The sequence below is a fragment of the Triturus cristatus genome, chromosome 5_2, assembly GCF_964204655.1.
Source record: "Triturus cristatus chromosome 5_2, aTriCri1.1, whole genome shotgun sequence".
Classification (NCBI taxonomy): domain Eukaryota; kingdom Metazoa; phylum Chordata; class Amphibia; order Caudata; family Salamandridae; genus Triturus; species Triturus cristatus.
Genome location: NC_140588.1, coordinates 1,041,097,186 through 1,041,113,760, shown reverse-complemented (window position 1 = coordinate 1,041,113,760; position 16,575 = coordinate 1,041,097,186). Strand labels below are relative to the sequence as shown.

General features: G+C 48.8%; 1 protein-coding gene across 3 annotated transcripts in view; it reads left to right on the top strand.

Moving 5' to 3' along the window:
- Positions 1-16,575, top strand: part of OPHN1 (oligophrenin 1) — a 656,285-nt gene that overhangs the window by 528,274 nt on the left and 111,436 nt on the right. For all 3 annotated transcript variants that reach the window (XM_085608318.1, XM_085608317.1, XM_085608319.1), the window contains one exon: positions 3,621-3,780. In XM_085608318.1, coding sequence (XP_085464444.1) covers positions 3,621-3,780 — 160 coding nt within the window. The remainder of the gene's footprint in view (positions 1-3,620; positions 3,781-16,575) is intronic.

The window sequence follows — 16,575 nt, the reverse complement described above, 5'->3', positions numbered from 1 at the left end:
AGACAGCTTTGTAGTGGTCTTTTATCCTTAACTTAGTGGCTGTATAAATGGAGCATAAAAGGAAAGGAGCGTCCTTGTATAGCCCCTGTTCTGATAGGTATCTTTTCACTTATCACTCTGGGTACCTCTATTCTTTTTAGGATGCTCCATGCATACTTCAAGTTAACCAAGTTGACAGCCTTCTCGGTGTCTAAGAAAACAATGATTTTTTCCTTTTTTTTGTCTTTCAAAATATGAAATGTTTTCAACAACAAATTGAGTTTGTGCGATTAATTGATGCCCCGGAATGAAACTAGTTTGATCAGATGCCACCATGCTTCTAGTCACCGACGCCCAGCAGTTTGCCATTATTTTCATAAAAAATCTTATATATGCGTTTTGGGTGATATAAGCCGTGTTTTATAAAATCTGATTTTGTGTCTTCGAAAAGTACAAAAATTGCCTTCTTTGAAGGTTTTGTGAAGATTCCGCTGATTCCAAATGAAATTGAATACTGTCAAAAGGTGGGGTTTGAGTGCCTTACTATGTTTTATTATAAATTTCACTACTGAACCCATCTAGTCCTAAACCTTTCCCCAGGTACTCCTTCATAGCCTGTGCAATTGCCTACCTTTCTATTAGAGCTTCAAATAGAGATGCGTGTTCAACATTAAGGGGCGGTATTAGAAGGTCGTTAAAGAATTCTTCTTACGGTTCCATCTTACCTGTCAACCTAACTGTCTGCCGACTTTGCTGCCTTTTTCATATAGTTGCTTTTTACAGTTTGCGGCATGCATAACTCGTTCGTTTTGAAGAAAAAGACTAGATAGCCGTTCGCGAGTATTAGTTAGCGCAAGTTGTGCTAGTAACTGAGTAATATGTCTGTTTTCTGTTCCCTTTGAAACTCTCTCTTGACCAACACCCCTCTTCCCCTATCGTACTGCCTTAAAGCAATCCAAGGATGGATGTGGATTTGAGCTTGCATGGCTTATCTTGCACTAGATGTCTATTAGGATCATAGTTTGCCGAAAAATAGTTTGATTCTCAATTTCGACCCTTGTTACCCTTTCTCATTTCACAATGGGGAGCGATCTGGAAAGGTTGTTGGTTTTATTAATACCCAGTTTTCTTGGGTCCCAGCTGTTACCACAGAAAGGTCAAGCCATGCTTGTGTTTCAGTCAAGCACTGCTCAAAGCATATTGGTGCTCCGAAGGATGTTTCATATGCCAGATATCTGGCAGTGCATATGCTGCCATTATGTCTCGGAGATGTAACTTTTTCCTTCTTCTAGATGTTTTGGCGCACGTACAGGAACCATATGCATCTTGGCTCAATATGGTGAGGTCAAAGACTCCGCCTTCAACTGTGGGGGGAGGGATAAGCTGTGAGTGTTGTTTTTAGCTTTGCTAAAGCTCTGGCTCAGTTGCTTTGCCAAAATATGTCACTAACATGATGATCCCTCCTAGGAGGAAATATATGGACCGATACACCCGCCCTTACCATCTATTTCATATTACAGTATTTGCAGCTTTTTAAATCTACTAGCAGTACCTGTGTGTGCAGCCAAGGTACACTAATATAAGCTATCCTGTAGCCAGCTGTATTGCTCGTTCCATATAAGTCAATTTTGAACTTTTTTTGTCTTGTGCATCTCTTGCAAACTAATGACATTTGTTTTTGTATATTTTAAATATTGCAATTATTTTTATTATATTTGCATATTTACATTTCTTATTGTTCATTAGGCCATTAGTAACCAGTCTTGAAAGTAGTAGCGCCTTCATCAGGGACTTCGCGTTGGGACCACAAATGAATTGAAATATTTGAGTTTTACTGTTTTTCGACTGTACTGAAAATGTATAACCATCAAACAGAAGTGCTGTACGTAGCATCAGACGTTATCTACGAATTTTTAAAGTTGGGTTTTCATAGAACGTAGTGAATGATTTGCAAAAGCATTTGTCGGTTTTATTAAAACAACACCATGGAGTACAACAATGTGTAATTAACCAGAAGAAAGTGAAGCTACTTATAAAACGAAGTAAGTAAAGAGAACTATAAAGTCCTGCATTGGACTGGGATAGCTCCAAGGAGCAGTGAAAGAGTAGATTCCAGGTATAACATGCAGCTGTAGCACTGGGACATGGTGTAACCCATGTGCAAGTTCATGCTTGTTCCAGGTACCAGTCAGGAAGGATGTTGGACTTTTTCGCAACATTCAATAGATGTTCAGCCTCCAGTGGACCGTATTTCAAACACACGTTAGGTATTCTGTTTTCATTGGCTGTGAAGCAGTGTCCAAGTTGTAGTTCTTATTGCCCCAGCACACCAAAAGACACATCTGTGGATAATCTGCAGAATGCCCATGCCTGGTGATGCAGGGTAGTCGCAGACCCACAAACAGGTGAAAGAGAAGGTACAATGTGAACCTTGACTCACCTCAAATGCAGCACAGAGAGCACAGACCTGTTCTTATTCTTCGAAGCAAGCCACTTGAGGCCTCTTCGCCTAACTCCGGTGGTCTGGGAGACAGTGGTGAGCCGAACCCATGGCGAAACGTGTTGAAAACCTCAGACATCGACAGCAGTGGTGAGCAAGTACCACCAGTACCCAATTCTATGTGCATTGTATCTAAAACCACACTGCAGTTGGTGCTGTACTATGTCTTACAACCATAAATAGTACTTCAGGAAAGCTGGTGACGGAATGCAGAAGCTCAACCTTTGAGCCACATTAACTTCCTGATGAAGTGGAGACAGATTTGTGGCAACTCGATGGGCTCAGTGTGGGTGTCCTTAGACGATGGGATGCTTTTTAGCTGTTGTGTTGTCTGCAGTTAGTCTTGAAGTAGGGAAGCAGTGAAAATGCAAAATAGAGAGACGATAGGAAAATAGGAACAATGCGATTGAAATTCAGAATATTTGATTGTATTTTATCATCCTGAAAATGTGCTAATGGTCAGGAGAAATACAAAAATCTTTGTGCATTCCAATCTGACGAAGAGGAGGTGGGTGTGTCGGGCTAAAGGTTGTAATGAGCAGTGAACCATTTAAAGATGGAAAGTAAAAGGCAGGTATATATACAGCACAGAAAAAATTAAAAGAGAAGAAGCAGGAATAGTACGGAGTGAAATATGGACACTGGGACCGTTAAACCCTACCCACGGAGAAAACCAAAACGAAATGACCACCCACCTACAAATTCTAAATATAATATATAAGTGTCACCTCCTCGTCTTGCCTGCCTGGGACTTAAACCTAATTGTTGAATATGTTTCATTTAGGGCAATGCCAAACACTTCCAAAGCAATGCAACTGATTTCAGTTATGCCAGGTGGAATATAATATAAACTGTAGGCTTTGTGGTGTTCATAGCTCGTGCTACACATCCCAGGACCGACCGGGCAGGCTCATTCTATACGGTCTCTGATTTTGGGAACATTGGAAAAATATTTCAAACTGTGTTTTTAATTTTTTTCTGTTACTCCGTCTTCATTATCTTGCTTCATTCCCATTGATCCATCTTTTGATGTCTTGGGCATTCACCGTTCTCTGCTGTCCCTCTTTTGTTGATGCCCTCGCATGCCTCTCTTCCATTCTTTACTACTGTGTCACTCCCTTTCTTCCTTCTCCTCCCACAGGGTATGCGAGCACAGTCAGGAGAACTTGATGACACCTTCCAACATGGCGGTTATCTTTGGGCCAACACTCTTGAGGGCGCAGGAAGATACAGTGGCGGCCATGATGAACATCAAGTTCCAAAACATTGTGGTGGAGATTCTGATTGAGCAGTGTGCTAAGGTAAGGGATGTGAGGCCAGGTCGATGTGAATATTTTTCCCAGATTCCTCCATCCTGTCTGACTCAATATAGATAGTCTTTTGACATATTGTTCCCCATCAGGAATACCTCAGAAAGTGGGTTTGCTGGAATGTGCCAACAAGGAGGTTATTTCCCCAATGTTTGCCATTGTCAAACCAGTGCACTGTGTGCTGTAGTTGTGTTGCAGCTTAGTACAGGAATAGGTTGGGGAGGCCCAGTCTCGCACCCCCCAACTAAGGGAGTATCAGTGTAGTTAAACTGATCCAGCTACTTTTCCCTGCTCAGACTGAGAAGCAGATTAGTCCATATAATTCTCGGAACAAGGTGAGGTATAGGCATATAGATTTTTGCAAAATAAAAAGTGACAGTGGGAGGAAGACTATGTTAGCAGTATTCTTGCATGATAGACAAACGTAATGTCTTCCAAAGATCTACAGAGTGTTTAAGCTCTGTCAGAACTCTCCCCATACTGAGTGTGTACTGGGATATTTTATTGTGACTTGTATCCACAGGTATATAAAATGTTGGTTTTGGTTTCCCAAGTTATACCCAGATCTGGGAGATAATGGCCCTCTACCCCTTTACACTTACCCACTGGAAATGTTTTGGATCTTTGCCACTTCTTTTTTTTTTTTAACCCGGTAACTTTCCTAAATTAGTCTAGCGCTGTGAGTATGAGAGGGACACAATGTGCTAGATCCTTAAAGTAGACCAGCATACCACCTGTGTATAGCTACACCATGCTTTGTAATGCCTACTTCTATACTCCACTGTGCCAATGTTGTTTGCATGTTCCATGCCTGGGGTTCCAAGGCCAGTGTGAGCAACATGGGAGACAACAGCCCTCCTTCTGCCGTGTGCGTCGCCGGTGTCCAGCTGTCCGAGATCCAGCTCTCAGTTTGTAGTTTCACCGTTGGTTCAGCAGATAAAAGCTTAACCCAGCTGAAAAAAATTGGACCAAAACCCATTTTTTCCATTACAAGCCAGATGTAGTCTCAGCCCATAGTATCAAATTTGCTTTCTATGTCTAATGTTGCCAGAGCCTATTCATTGCCCGAGGTCGCTAATGTGTACATAAAATGCGTTAGTCTTCTGATATTGTGCGTGGTACTCTTCCCTGGAAGGAAGCCTGACTGGCCCTCATGGAAAAGAATGAGAGTATTACTTTGTAGCTTATGTTTGCTGGAGCTTTACTAGTTAACTTCACATCTGCATTCAACATTGTTAGCAGATGATTCAACAACAGTTGTGTTGTTGTTTGTCCGCTTTCGAGATCAGTATGATCAGCACTCTTCTTTATGAGGGAGGCAGTCGTCTCACCCCACACACTTCTTTGAAGACCCATAATATTTTATTTAATATCAACTCTGGTATTAATTGGAACAAGTCAGCAGGTGTACTGCCTGTCCTCAGTGTTTTCTCCTTTTGCATCTCTGAAATAATTTCCCTAAGTTTCTCTCCAGATAGCTTTGGGAGTCTTACCTCATTTAAATAACCTCTCCTTTTCGTCCTTGATATTACCACTGTATGTGTGTTTTCTTTCTATAGGTATTCTCCACATTCTTGGTGATCCCCACCCTGCTGACAACATCAGAGCCCCCTTCCTGTTGCCGTCTTAGTATGCATGTGTACGTTTTTTCGTGTTTTAGTAACCCGGCTTTGTTTAACCTGTTTTATTTCCTCCTCTATAAAGCCTGTGCCTATTCTGAGTATGCGTATAGCTAAGACTTTTAGATCTTGTTTCCTCAAGTTGTCTCTTGGGTTCCACCAGTTCTGCTTTATCTTTTAAGGTTTTGGTCAGCATACTCATTTTAACTATTGTGTCTCTCAGGTTGCTCATTTCTGAATTTAGCATTTAAGTGTCATCTTCGGTTGTTTGAACACTTTATGCCATTTTCTTCAGGTCACTACACAATAGATTTACTTAAATCGTAACTCTGTTTTATTTTCTACGGCTGCCCTCCAACTCTGGATTGCCAGTAATGTATATGCTGTTATGGTTCAGCACAGTAGGAGCTTCATCATTCTCATGACGCCTTCACTGTATATTGTTTAGAAGAAGACTTATAGATATGTTGTTTACATCAGCTTCAAAGATTTGTTTGTATTTTTCACAGTTTCCCCTGAAGAAGGGATGTTTTAAATCCCGAAGTGCATTGGGCTTATCCTCTGAAGAAGATTGGAAATTGATGTTGATTTGAACACAATCAAGATTTTTCTATGTTTATCTTTTGCTTTTTGTAGAACAGCGAATCAAAGTTGATCTCGCAGAGAACATGTGTATATCAAGTCAAATGCAGGCAAACACGTTCATGTATAATTGATGAATAACAAGTGTTTTAATTCTCTTATGATAAATTCCTGTTTAATACAGGATAATCAATGTGGATTAGGTGAATTAGTGTATTCACACGCTGTGCATCCAGCATACAAGTGCACATTCACTTGCGCACTGCGTTCATTTAAGAGGTAGGCACCCTCTTGCTGGTTGGCACGCATATGAGTGTACATTTTGATCCTTTGCATCATTATATAGATTAGGTTTGCGCTATCTCTATTCATTCATTGTGTACTAGTCTGTAACCACTATCTCCGTCAAAATCATCCTTTGACCTCTATTATGGATGAAGAGTAGGACTATGCAGTGGGAGCCCCCAGCCTTGTGTGGGGTGCCTAGATTGCTCCGGTCCCTGGGTGTGCAGTGGAAGCCCCCCACAGCCATATGGGGGGGTCTAGATATGGTCCGGGTCCTCTTTGTGCAGTGGAAGCCCCCAGCCATGTGTGGGGGGCCTAGATATGGTCAGGTCCTTGTGTGTACAGTGGAAGCCCCCAGCCATGTGTGGGGTCCTATATATGGTCCCGTCCTTGTGTATACAGTGGAAGCCCCCAGCCATGTGTGGGGGGCCTAGATATGGTCCGGTCCCTGTGTGTGCAGTGGAAGCTCTTAGCCATGTGTGGGGGCCTAGATGTGGTCTGAGCGCTGTGTGTGCACTGCAAACCCCCAGCCCTGTAGGGGGGCCTTGAAATATGGCCGGGGCCCAGTGTTTGCTGTGGAAGTCCCCAGCCATGTTTGGGGAGCCTAGCTATGGTCTGAGACCTGTGTGAGCAGTGGATGTCCCCACCCATGTGTGGGGACCTTGATGTGGCCTCGGCCCTCTGTGTGCGGTGGAAGCCCCCAACCTTCTGTGGGGGCCAATGTATGGTCCGGGCCCTATGTGTGCAGTGGAAGCCTTAGCCATGTGTGGGGTGTCTAGATAAGGCCCAGGCCCTGTGTGTGCAGTGGAAGCCCTCAACCATGTGTGGGGGCCTAGATATGATATGGGCCCTGTGTGTGAAATGGAAGCCCCCAGCCAAGTGTGGTGGCCTAGATATGATCTGGGCCCTGTGTGTGCAATGGAAGCCCCCAGCCAAGTGTGGTGGCCTAGATATGATCTGGGCCCAGTGTGTGCAATGGAAGCCTCCAGCCATGTGTGGGTAGCTTAGATATGGTCTGAGCCCTGTGTGTGCAATGGAAGTCTCCATTCATGTGTGGGGGGGCCTAGAGATACCCTGGGACGTGTGTGTGCAGTGGAAACCTCAGCCATGAGTGGGGACCTAGAGATGCTCTGGGATTTGTTTGTGCTCAGTGGAAGCCTCAGTCATGTGTGGGGTCCTAGAGATGGTCTTTGCCCTATGTGTGCAGTGGAAGCCCCCACCATACATGGGGGCCTAGAGATGCTCCTGGCAGTGTGTGTGCAGTGGAAGCCTCCAGCCATGTGTGGGGGCGCGGCTAGATATGGTCCAAACCCTGTGTGTTCAGTGGAAGTCCTCAGCCATGTGTGTGGTGCCTAGATATGGGCTGGGCCCTATGTGTGCAGTGTAAGCCTCAGCCATGTATGGGGGCCTAGATATGATCCGGGCCCTGTGTGTGCAGTGGTAGCCACCAGCCGTGTGAGGGGGTCTAGATATGGTCCAAGCCCTGTGTGTGCAGTGGAAGTCCCCAGCCATGTGTGGGGGCCTAGATATGGCCCGGGCCCTGTGTGTGCAGTGTAAGCCTCTGCCATGTGTGGGGGTCTAGATATGATCTGGGCCCTGTGTTTGAAGTGGCAGCCACCAGCCCAGTCCTGCCAAGGATCACGCATCAGGTGTTAGACTAACGCATTTCAGTGTGGTACTCCGCATTACCGCACTGAAATGCATTGTCACGCATATGCATAGTCACCGTCTCGGCAGCTGTCACTGTACCAAAGCGCACTGCTAGCAGGCCTGGGGTGAACCTCGAGGCTCACACTCACTGCTACAATGTAGCATAAATTGTTCATTATACTGGGTGCTGGCGCCGCAAGGAGGACTTCACATCCTGCTGACAGCGAGTAGTTCAGTTTGTTTTAATGGGCTGGCTATGTGGGCGGCGCAATATTCAATCCGGCGCTCGCACCATCGCGCTGCCTGCTGCAGCTTGCCACGTCCCCTGTGCTGTCAGCTGCCTGCCCTCCGCCGCCAAACTCAATTATTCTTTGCGCCGGGATGCAGCCTCTGCCTGGACAGGCTGTTACTGGACGGTCCCGCTGAGCAGCCCCCTTTAGTCCTGATATGTTCCAGGTCGTCGGCAGTGCTCATCTCGAGTCGCCTATGCAGGAGGTGAAGGAGACCAAATACTGCACAGCGGGAGGAGCAGCTGAGTGCACAGCTGGCTGAGGTAGATCATACACTTCTCTAATGCGATGTCACTGTGCATGCACACTTCAGGTGCTTGCCAGTCTGGTGCTCATTGCGGGTTCTGGGCGGGTCTGAGGTGTGTATTCAAGCTGGTGTGCAAATCAGACTTCAACACACGCACTGCGGGACTGCGACGTGTCACGCGGCTTATTGCTCAGTGATATGGCTTCTGGCTTGGTTGGTGGTGATTATCGCTGCGTGGCTATGGCTCCCTGTGAGTTGGGGGGCTCACTTTCCATCCTGGACGACACTGAATGCGGGCTGGGGCCCGGCGGTAAACCCGAAATGCCGAGGCCCACAGTGGCTCCCGGTTGAGCCTGCCAGTACCTGCAGCCTCCCGGCCAGCCTTGGCAGAGTCTGTATCGTGCCTCCAATGGAGCGGAGCCTGCCAGTACCTGCAGCCTCCCGGCCAGCCTCGGCAGCGCCTGTACCCTGCCTCCAGTGGAGCGGAGCCTGCCAGTACCTGCAGCCTCCCGGCCAGCCTCGGCAGAGTCTGTACCCTGCCTCCAATGGAGCGGAGCCTGCAGGTACCTGCAGCCTCCCGGCCAGCCTCGGCAGAGTCTGTACCCTGCTTCCAATGGAGCGCAGCCTGCCGGTACCTGCAGCCTCCCGGCCAGCCTCGGCAGCGTCTGTACCCTGCCTCCAATGGAGCGGAGCCTGCCGGTACCTGCAGCCTCCCGGCCAGCCTCGGCAGCGTCTGTACCCTGCCTCCAATGGAGCGGAGCCTGCCAGTACCTGCTGCCTACCGGCCAGCCTCGGCAGAGTCTGTACCCTGCCTCCAATGGAGCGGAGCCTGCCGGTACCTGCAGCCTCCCGGCCAGCCTCGGCAGAGTCTGTACCCTGCCTCCAATGGAGCGGAGCCTGCCGGTACCTGTAGCCTCCCGGCCAGCCTCGGCAGAGTCTGTACCCTGCCTCCAATGGAGCGGAGCCTGCCGGTACCTGCAGCCTCCCGGCCAGCCTCGGGAGAGCCTGTACCCTGCCTCCAATGGAGCGGAGCCTGCCGGTACCTGCAGCCTCCCGGCCAGCCTCGGGAGAGCCTGTACCCTGCCTCCAATGGAGCGGAGCCTGTCGGTACCTGCAGCCTCCCGGCCAGCCTCGGCAGAGTCTGTACCCTGCCTCCAATGGAGCGGAGCCTGCCGGTACCTGCAGCCTCCTGGCCAGCCTCGGCATAGTCTGTACCCTGCCTCCAATGGAGCGGAGCCTGCCGGTACCTGCAGCCTCCCGGCCAGCCTCGGCAGAGTCTGTATGGAGCGGAGCCTGCCGGTACCTGCAGCCTCCCGGCCAGCCTCGGCAGAGTCTGTACCCTGCCTCCAATGGAGCGGCGCCTGCCGGTACCTGCAGCCTCCCGGCCAGCCTCGGCAGAGTCTGTACCCTGCCTCCAATGGAGCGGAGCCTGCCGGTACCTGCAGCCTCCCGGCCAGCCTCGGCAGAGTCTGTACCCTGCCTCCAATGGAGCGGCACCACCACCGCAGTCAGAACTGACTCCAGTCTGCGGCGGCCGCCGCCCAAGCCTGTGTCTGGCAGCGCATGAGGTGTGTAACTGAGTTTCCTTTTGTCGGGGCCTCCCTGACTTCGGTTCCCTGTTGGACCGGGTCTCTCTGATGACGTCAGAGAGAGGCCCACTGATTAGGTGCTGGCTGCATGTTAACTGGATATTAAGTACTCTTCCGTTCCTGCACTATGCTCTTGTCAGTCATTGTTATCAGGTGAGAGATGGTGCAACCGGGTCAATTAAAATGAACCGAGACATTAACTCCCAGATGAAAACACAGAACTGGAACAGTTGCGTTCCGGTGATGTGGAGTTTCTGGTCATTGCGTTCCTTTGCTGCTGATAGTTCAGTAAAGACACAAAATGCAAATCACGATTTTACTTTGCTGCTTGCTACGAAAATCGATATTTTAGTCCCTTTCAATAAGTCAGGAGCACCCTTTCATGTGTGAGGAACAGGCCCCTTGTTACTGCCTCCTAAGTGACAGGCTGGCATCTATCTCTGGGCCAGCTGCAGAGCTGTAAACATCCTGAAGTTACTTTCGCTTTCATTTTCCTGCCAGGGGCAGTTTTCCCGCAAACCACGTGGAGAAAGGAATCAATCTCTTTCTGAACATCCCAACCCAGAGAGGCTTCCCTCGGTCCTCACGTGGTTAGTATTTCTAGTTCCGCTACAGTCATTTATGATTCTTTATGTGCTCAGCAGAAGACACTGGTGATATTGTTTCAAATACCCATCTTGTGTCTGTAATGTAAATGAAGATTTAATTGGAAGTTGCAAGGCACAGCCATGTGTGGGGGCCTAGATGTGGTCCGAGCCCTGTGATTGCAGTGGAACACGTGCCATGTGTAGGCTGCCTGAAGATGCTCTGGGCCTGTCTATGCAGTGGAAGTCCCCAGCCATGTGTTGGGGCCCAGATATGGCCCGGGCTCTGTGTGTGCAGTGTAAGCCTCAGCCATGTGTGGGGGCCTAGATATGATCTGGGCCCTGTGTTTGCAGTGGTAGCCACCAGCCATGTGTGGGGGCCTAGATATGGTCCAAGCCCTGTGTGTGCAGTGGAAGCCCCCAGCCTTCTGTGGGGGCCAAGGTATGGTCCGGGCCCTGTCTGTGCAGTGGAAGCCTCAGCTATGTTTGGGGGACTAGATATGGCTCAGGCCCTGTAAGTGCAGTGGAAGCCCCAGCAATGTGTGGGGGCATAGATGTGGTCCGAGCCCTGTGATTGCAATGGAACACGTGCCATGTGTAGGCTGCCTGAAGATGCTCTGGGCCTGTCTATGCATTGGAAGTCCCCAGCCATGTGTTGGGGCCCAGATATGGCCCGGGCTCTGTGTGTGCAGTGTAAGCCTCAGCCATGTGTGGGGGCCTAGATATGATCTGGGCCCTGTGTTTGCAGTGGTAGCCACCAGCCATGTGTGGGGTCCTAGATATGGTCCAAGCCCTGTGTGTGCAGTGGAAGCCCCCAGCCTTCTGTGGGGGCCAAGGTATGGTCCGGGCCCTGTGTGTGCAGTGGAAGCCTCAGCCATGTGTGGGGGGCTAGATATGGCTCAGGCCCTGTAAGTGCAGTGGAAGCCCCCAGCTATGTATGGGGGCTTAGATATGGCCGAGCCCTGTGAGTGCAGTGGAACAGGTGCAATGTTAGGCAGCCTGAAGATGCTCTGGGCCTGTCTGTGCAGTGGAAGCCTCAGCCATGTGTGGGGGGCTAGATATGGCTCAGGCCCTGTAAGTGCAGTGGAAGCCCCCAGCCATGTGTGGGGGCTTAGATATGGCCGAGCCCTGTGAGTTCAGTGGAACAGGTGCAATGTTAGGCAGCCTGAAGATGCTCTGGGCCTGTCTGTGCAGTGGAAGCCTCAGCCATGTGTGGGGGGCTAGATATGGCTCAGGCCCTGTAAGTGCAGTGGAAGCCCCCAGCCATGTGTGGGGGCTTAGATATGGCCGAGCCCTGTGAGTGCAGTGGAACAGGTGCAATGTTAGGCAGCCTGAAGATGCTCTGGGCCTGTCTGTGCAGTGGAAGCCTCAGCCATGTGTGGGGGGCTAGATGTGGCTCAGGCCCTGTAAGTGCAGTTGAAGCCCCCAGCCATGTGTGGGGGATTAGATATAGCCGAGCTCTGTGAGTGCAGTGGAACAGGTGCAATGTTAGGCTGCCTGAAGATGCTCTGGGCCTGTTTGTGCAGTGGAAGCCTCAGCCATGTGTGGGGGGCTAGATATGGCTCAGGCCTTGTAAGTGCAGTGGAAGCCCCCAGCCATGTGTGGGGGCTTAGATATGGCCGAGCCCTGTGAGTGCAGTGGAACAGGTGCAATGTTAGGCAGCCTGAAGATGCTCTGGGCCTGTCTGTGCAGTGGAAGCCTCAGCCATGTGTGGGGGGCTAGATATGGCTCAGGCCCTGTAAGTGCAGTGGAAGCCCCCAGCCATGTGTGGGGGCTTAGATATGGCCGAGCCCTGTGAGTGCAGTGGAACAGGTGCAATGTTAGGCTGCCTGAAGATGCTCTGGGCCTGTGCAGTGGAAGCCACCAGCCACGTGGTGTCGTCCTAGAGATGCTCTGGGCAGTGTGCGTGCATTTTCATCAGTTTTCTGAAAGAAACAGGAATATGCTTAACAAATCTCCTCCAGGCCCATCCTGAAGAGAAGCAGCATCACAGGAGCAAGGAGGGCGGGGGGCCAAGGACGAGCACAGGGTTTATTTCGGGGTGTATTTCTGATTCATAAAGATGTTTTTCATGGAGGGGGAGGAGCGGGGCTCGCCCTCCTATCTGCTGTTTAGAGAGGAATGAATCAGCGGTCACACACCGCTGTTCAGATACCGACATCTCAAAGGGGTTGTTGTTATCTGATTTTCAATCAGGAAGCTGCGCGATTGAGATATCTTCCCCTTTGGGAATCGTGACAGCGTCCTCTGGGAAGGTGAGTAGTGTCTTTCCAAACAGGATTTCTTTTTAAGCAGCACTTTCCCTTTTAATGATCACACGGTGATTTTTTAAAGTCTCGCCTACGCAGCGCGCATGCGCTGCATAGGAAAGAGACCTTTATTCATCGGCACAGCTTTGCGGGTAAAAACGTGCACGCGTTGCATTTCTTCCAATGGCAACGCGTGCACGTCTGGCAATTTCCTTGCAGGAGCGAGCAGCACCATATGGCAGCAATTATCGCGTTTGCTCCCGCAAGGGAAACGCTGCCTGCTCTCGGCCGTACTCCGTTTTTGCAAGCATCTGTATGCGCAATGCTGTATTTTCAGCGTCACCTATCGGACTAATTGCCTAATTACACCCATTTTATCTGCGGCTTCGCTGTGAAAGCAAACAGCGGGCGTAGAAAGGCTGGCTTTACAGGTAGCACCAACTTTGTCTGTGGCTTTGCCGCGGACGGGCGCCCGGCCCTCGCTCCCCGCTGCTCATATTTATGTATTGCTGTCACCGTGCAGCATATGGTAGCTATAAAGGCAGCTCTGCAGCCTAAATCGATACGATTAAGACTGCTCCCCCTCGCCCTGCCGGGCTATGATGCCTCGCTAAGTCCGTTTAAAAGGCGGCCAGCAGAGTGCTGCTGGATCCGGTCCTGTGAAGGTCCCGTCCTTAAGAGCATTGCGCGCTAAGAACATTTGGGGCTAAGCTGATAATCAGCCGGCGCTGTCCGGCTCCCTTGTGTGCTATCACAGTCCGGTCATAGCTCACTTTCTTCTTGTTTTACAGCGCCTTAGAACCTGGTTGGGTGGAGTTCGCACTCTATGACAAGAAACGAACATTTAAACTCGTGGTTTGTGTTAATTTCATCCTTTCTGTGAGAGTGTTCAGGGGCCACTGGTGGGGACAACTGCCCTCTTGTCTGTTGGAGAGGAGGGGTGCGAAAACACTCTCTCTCTCGTCTGACGCCTCTCCAGGGTCAAGTGGTGCCTGACTCACCAGTCACCACTCAAGTGAGCTTGTGCTGTCTTAGAAACGAGCCTACGTCTGAATCGTCATCGGTGAGGCCGCCCGGGAGTAGGGAAGATTGCTGTGAGTTTAATGAGACCAATTTAGATAAGGTCTTTTTACTTCTCAGAATACTCTCTGCCTCAGGCGTCTCTCTGGCAGCCTCGCGTGTCAGAAAGCGTCTCTCAGCTGCATCCGGGGAAGTCTGAGTGAACTATTTATATACCCGACTGCTTTGAAGAGACCGACCTGCAAACGAGACCTTTTTGTCTCAAAGGTAGAATATCGCACCCCCTTCCTGTAGTCATCTTCACTAGGTGATGTCGGTGTTTTAATGCGGATCTCTGGCCCAATCAAAAGACGCCCTCACCCTCCCCCACCACAGATCGCGTCACTCTGCTGGCCTCCACTCCCCTGGCCTCCTCTCCCCCCACCCGTCTCTCTATACTACAGCAGGACGTAGCATGCTTTTTGTTTAAATTTTCTTTTAGCGCGCGCGCACACATCTCCCAGGCTTTTTAAATAAGATTGTAACATTTCATTTTGGCATTCCAAATAGATATTCTCGCTTCACATATTTCCGTATAATTGTTCCTCCTCAGAGCGTCCCGTGTAAAGCTTTGACTCAGTTCTAGGTGCTAGATGTGACTCGTCTCCAGTGATGATCCTTTTGTATTGCCCTCTGGGGCCCGATACGAACTGTATTCTTACTAGATGTGAGTAAGAGTACTTCCAGCTTTCTTTAGTGCAGTGCCTCATGTCTCTAGAAATTGATTAAGCACTAGAATTCCTTCGCCTAACGCCGTATGGCCCAGTGAGTTGATTAGTTGAATCCTGTTGAGGTCTCCTCCGTTACACAGTCAGCACGATGAATAGAATTAAATTGGCTAATAGACAGTTATCATTTATAGCGCTTAAAAACGGAAGAAGTGCTATTTAAAAAGCGTTATAATCTATTAATTCAGTAATTGTTATTCATTAACGAATACGTGTCTAATACGTTAATTAAATATTAATTTAAGGTTTTTCCTTTGCATTCTTGTTTATTCCATAATAATATATCCAGGACTACAAGTCCCAAAGTGCAAAGAAAAAAAAAACCTTGTTTGGTGCAGCTATTTACGCACGGATTTTCAAAGTGTGAGCTAAGCAGGTGACGTTAGTATGCAAATGAGGCACTGTGGGCAATCTAATGAATCAGGAACACATTATGTGACTTCAAAATGGACATTACTTCCTGTCTCTCATAACTGAATGATTAGTTGTGAATGGCAGCCACAGAGCACATTCAGGCTGGGCAGATAGGCAGCAAGCAGCGGGAGCCTTGGGGCTACGGCTAGAGCCATCGACTTTGAAGCTGGGGAACCAGGGTGAGCGTCGGCTCAACATCCTGTGTTTCTGGGCAAATCACTTATTCTCACCATGCCTATTGCCTACCAAAATGAACATAGCTGCCAAGGTTTCAGATTGCTTATGTTATACATTTTCATGCTTTCAATGTAATTATGAGTGACATTCAACGACTATGAGTGACACTTTTTTCATCATTATTGCTACATACAGGAGTACAAATATTTTAAATGGTGCTCGATAACTTGTCATCGGCAAAAGCAAGTATTTGAAATCCTTCACAAAAACGAAAGCAGCTCATACTTCCATAGAACAGTAACCACATGAAATAGTGAAAATTAAGATCACTACTAAATTAATTAAAGTAAAATGCTACCAGTGAAAGAAGACTCCAAAAATTATTGCCACCTTTGCAGATGACATACAAATGCAGAGTCACTCAGAAAAATGGATATATAAATCACTGCATAAGTGGCACACTCGCAAATTCCAAGCAGCACTATCCAGAGAAGAGACCGGAACAAATAATGTTTTTGGCCAATTGCAAATCTGCAACCAAGAATAGAGGGACAACAGGGCCTTTTTCCACTTGGAGGAAGTGGGAGGTCCAGCATAAAAAGGTGGCCCAAATGGATTGTTACAAAACAACTTTTATGCCGTTCCTCTCATGTGAGAAAGCTAGAAATATAGAGTCAGGGAAGACAAGGAGTACCACTAGCCCGAAAGTTGGGGTCTGTGTGGGAAATCCATATTCCGGATAGTAATGCCCTCACACACCCTTGCAGGTGTCATGCTTCATCATATGGGCTGCTCCTCGTCGGGTCGGCGATGCAATACCCGACGGGCTCCCTATAATAGGGGCTCTTTATCGGAGATCTTCTTATCCGGATGCCGTATGGTGAAGTGCAGGTATGGGGGCTAAGGGGTGTAGAATAGTGTGGTGAATTAAAATAGGGAAAGGAGTACCTGGCATGAACGAAATTTTTTCTGGGGGTCTCCTACCCTAATTAAAAGTAAAGGACGGAAAACAAGGCACTAACCCGAGGATAATGACTCGTGTAGTGTAAATCATTGTTTTACTCAGTGTGGGTCAACATGTTTCTCGCTGGGACAAAGGGTGTCATAGACCTGCCCTGTTCCCGGACCCGGTGAACAGGGCAGGTCTATTACAGGGCATACTGCGCACTAACTCCCTAAAAATTCTTTAGGCACCAGGCGCTATGCTTACACCACCGGGTACTGTTGAAGCCTGGGGTTCTACCGAATAGGGTAGTTCCAGGTACTTTAACCAGGTACTTTAACCATTTGACACCCTTTGTCCGTGAGTAGAT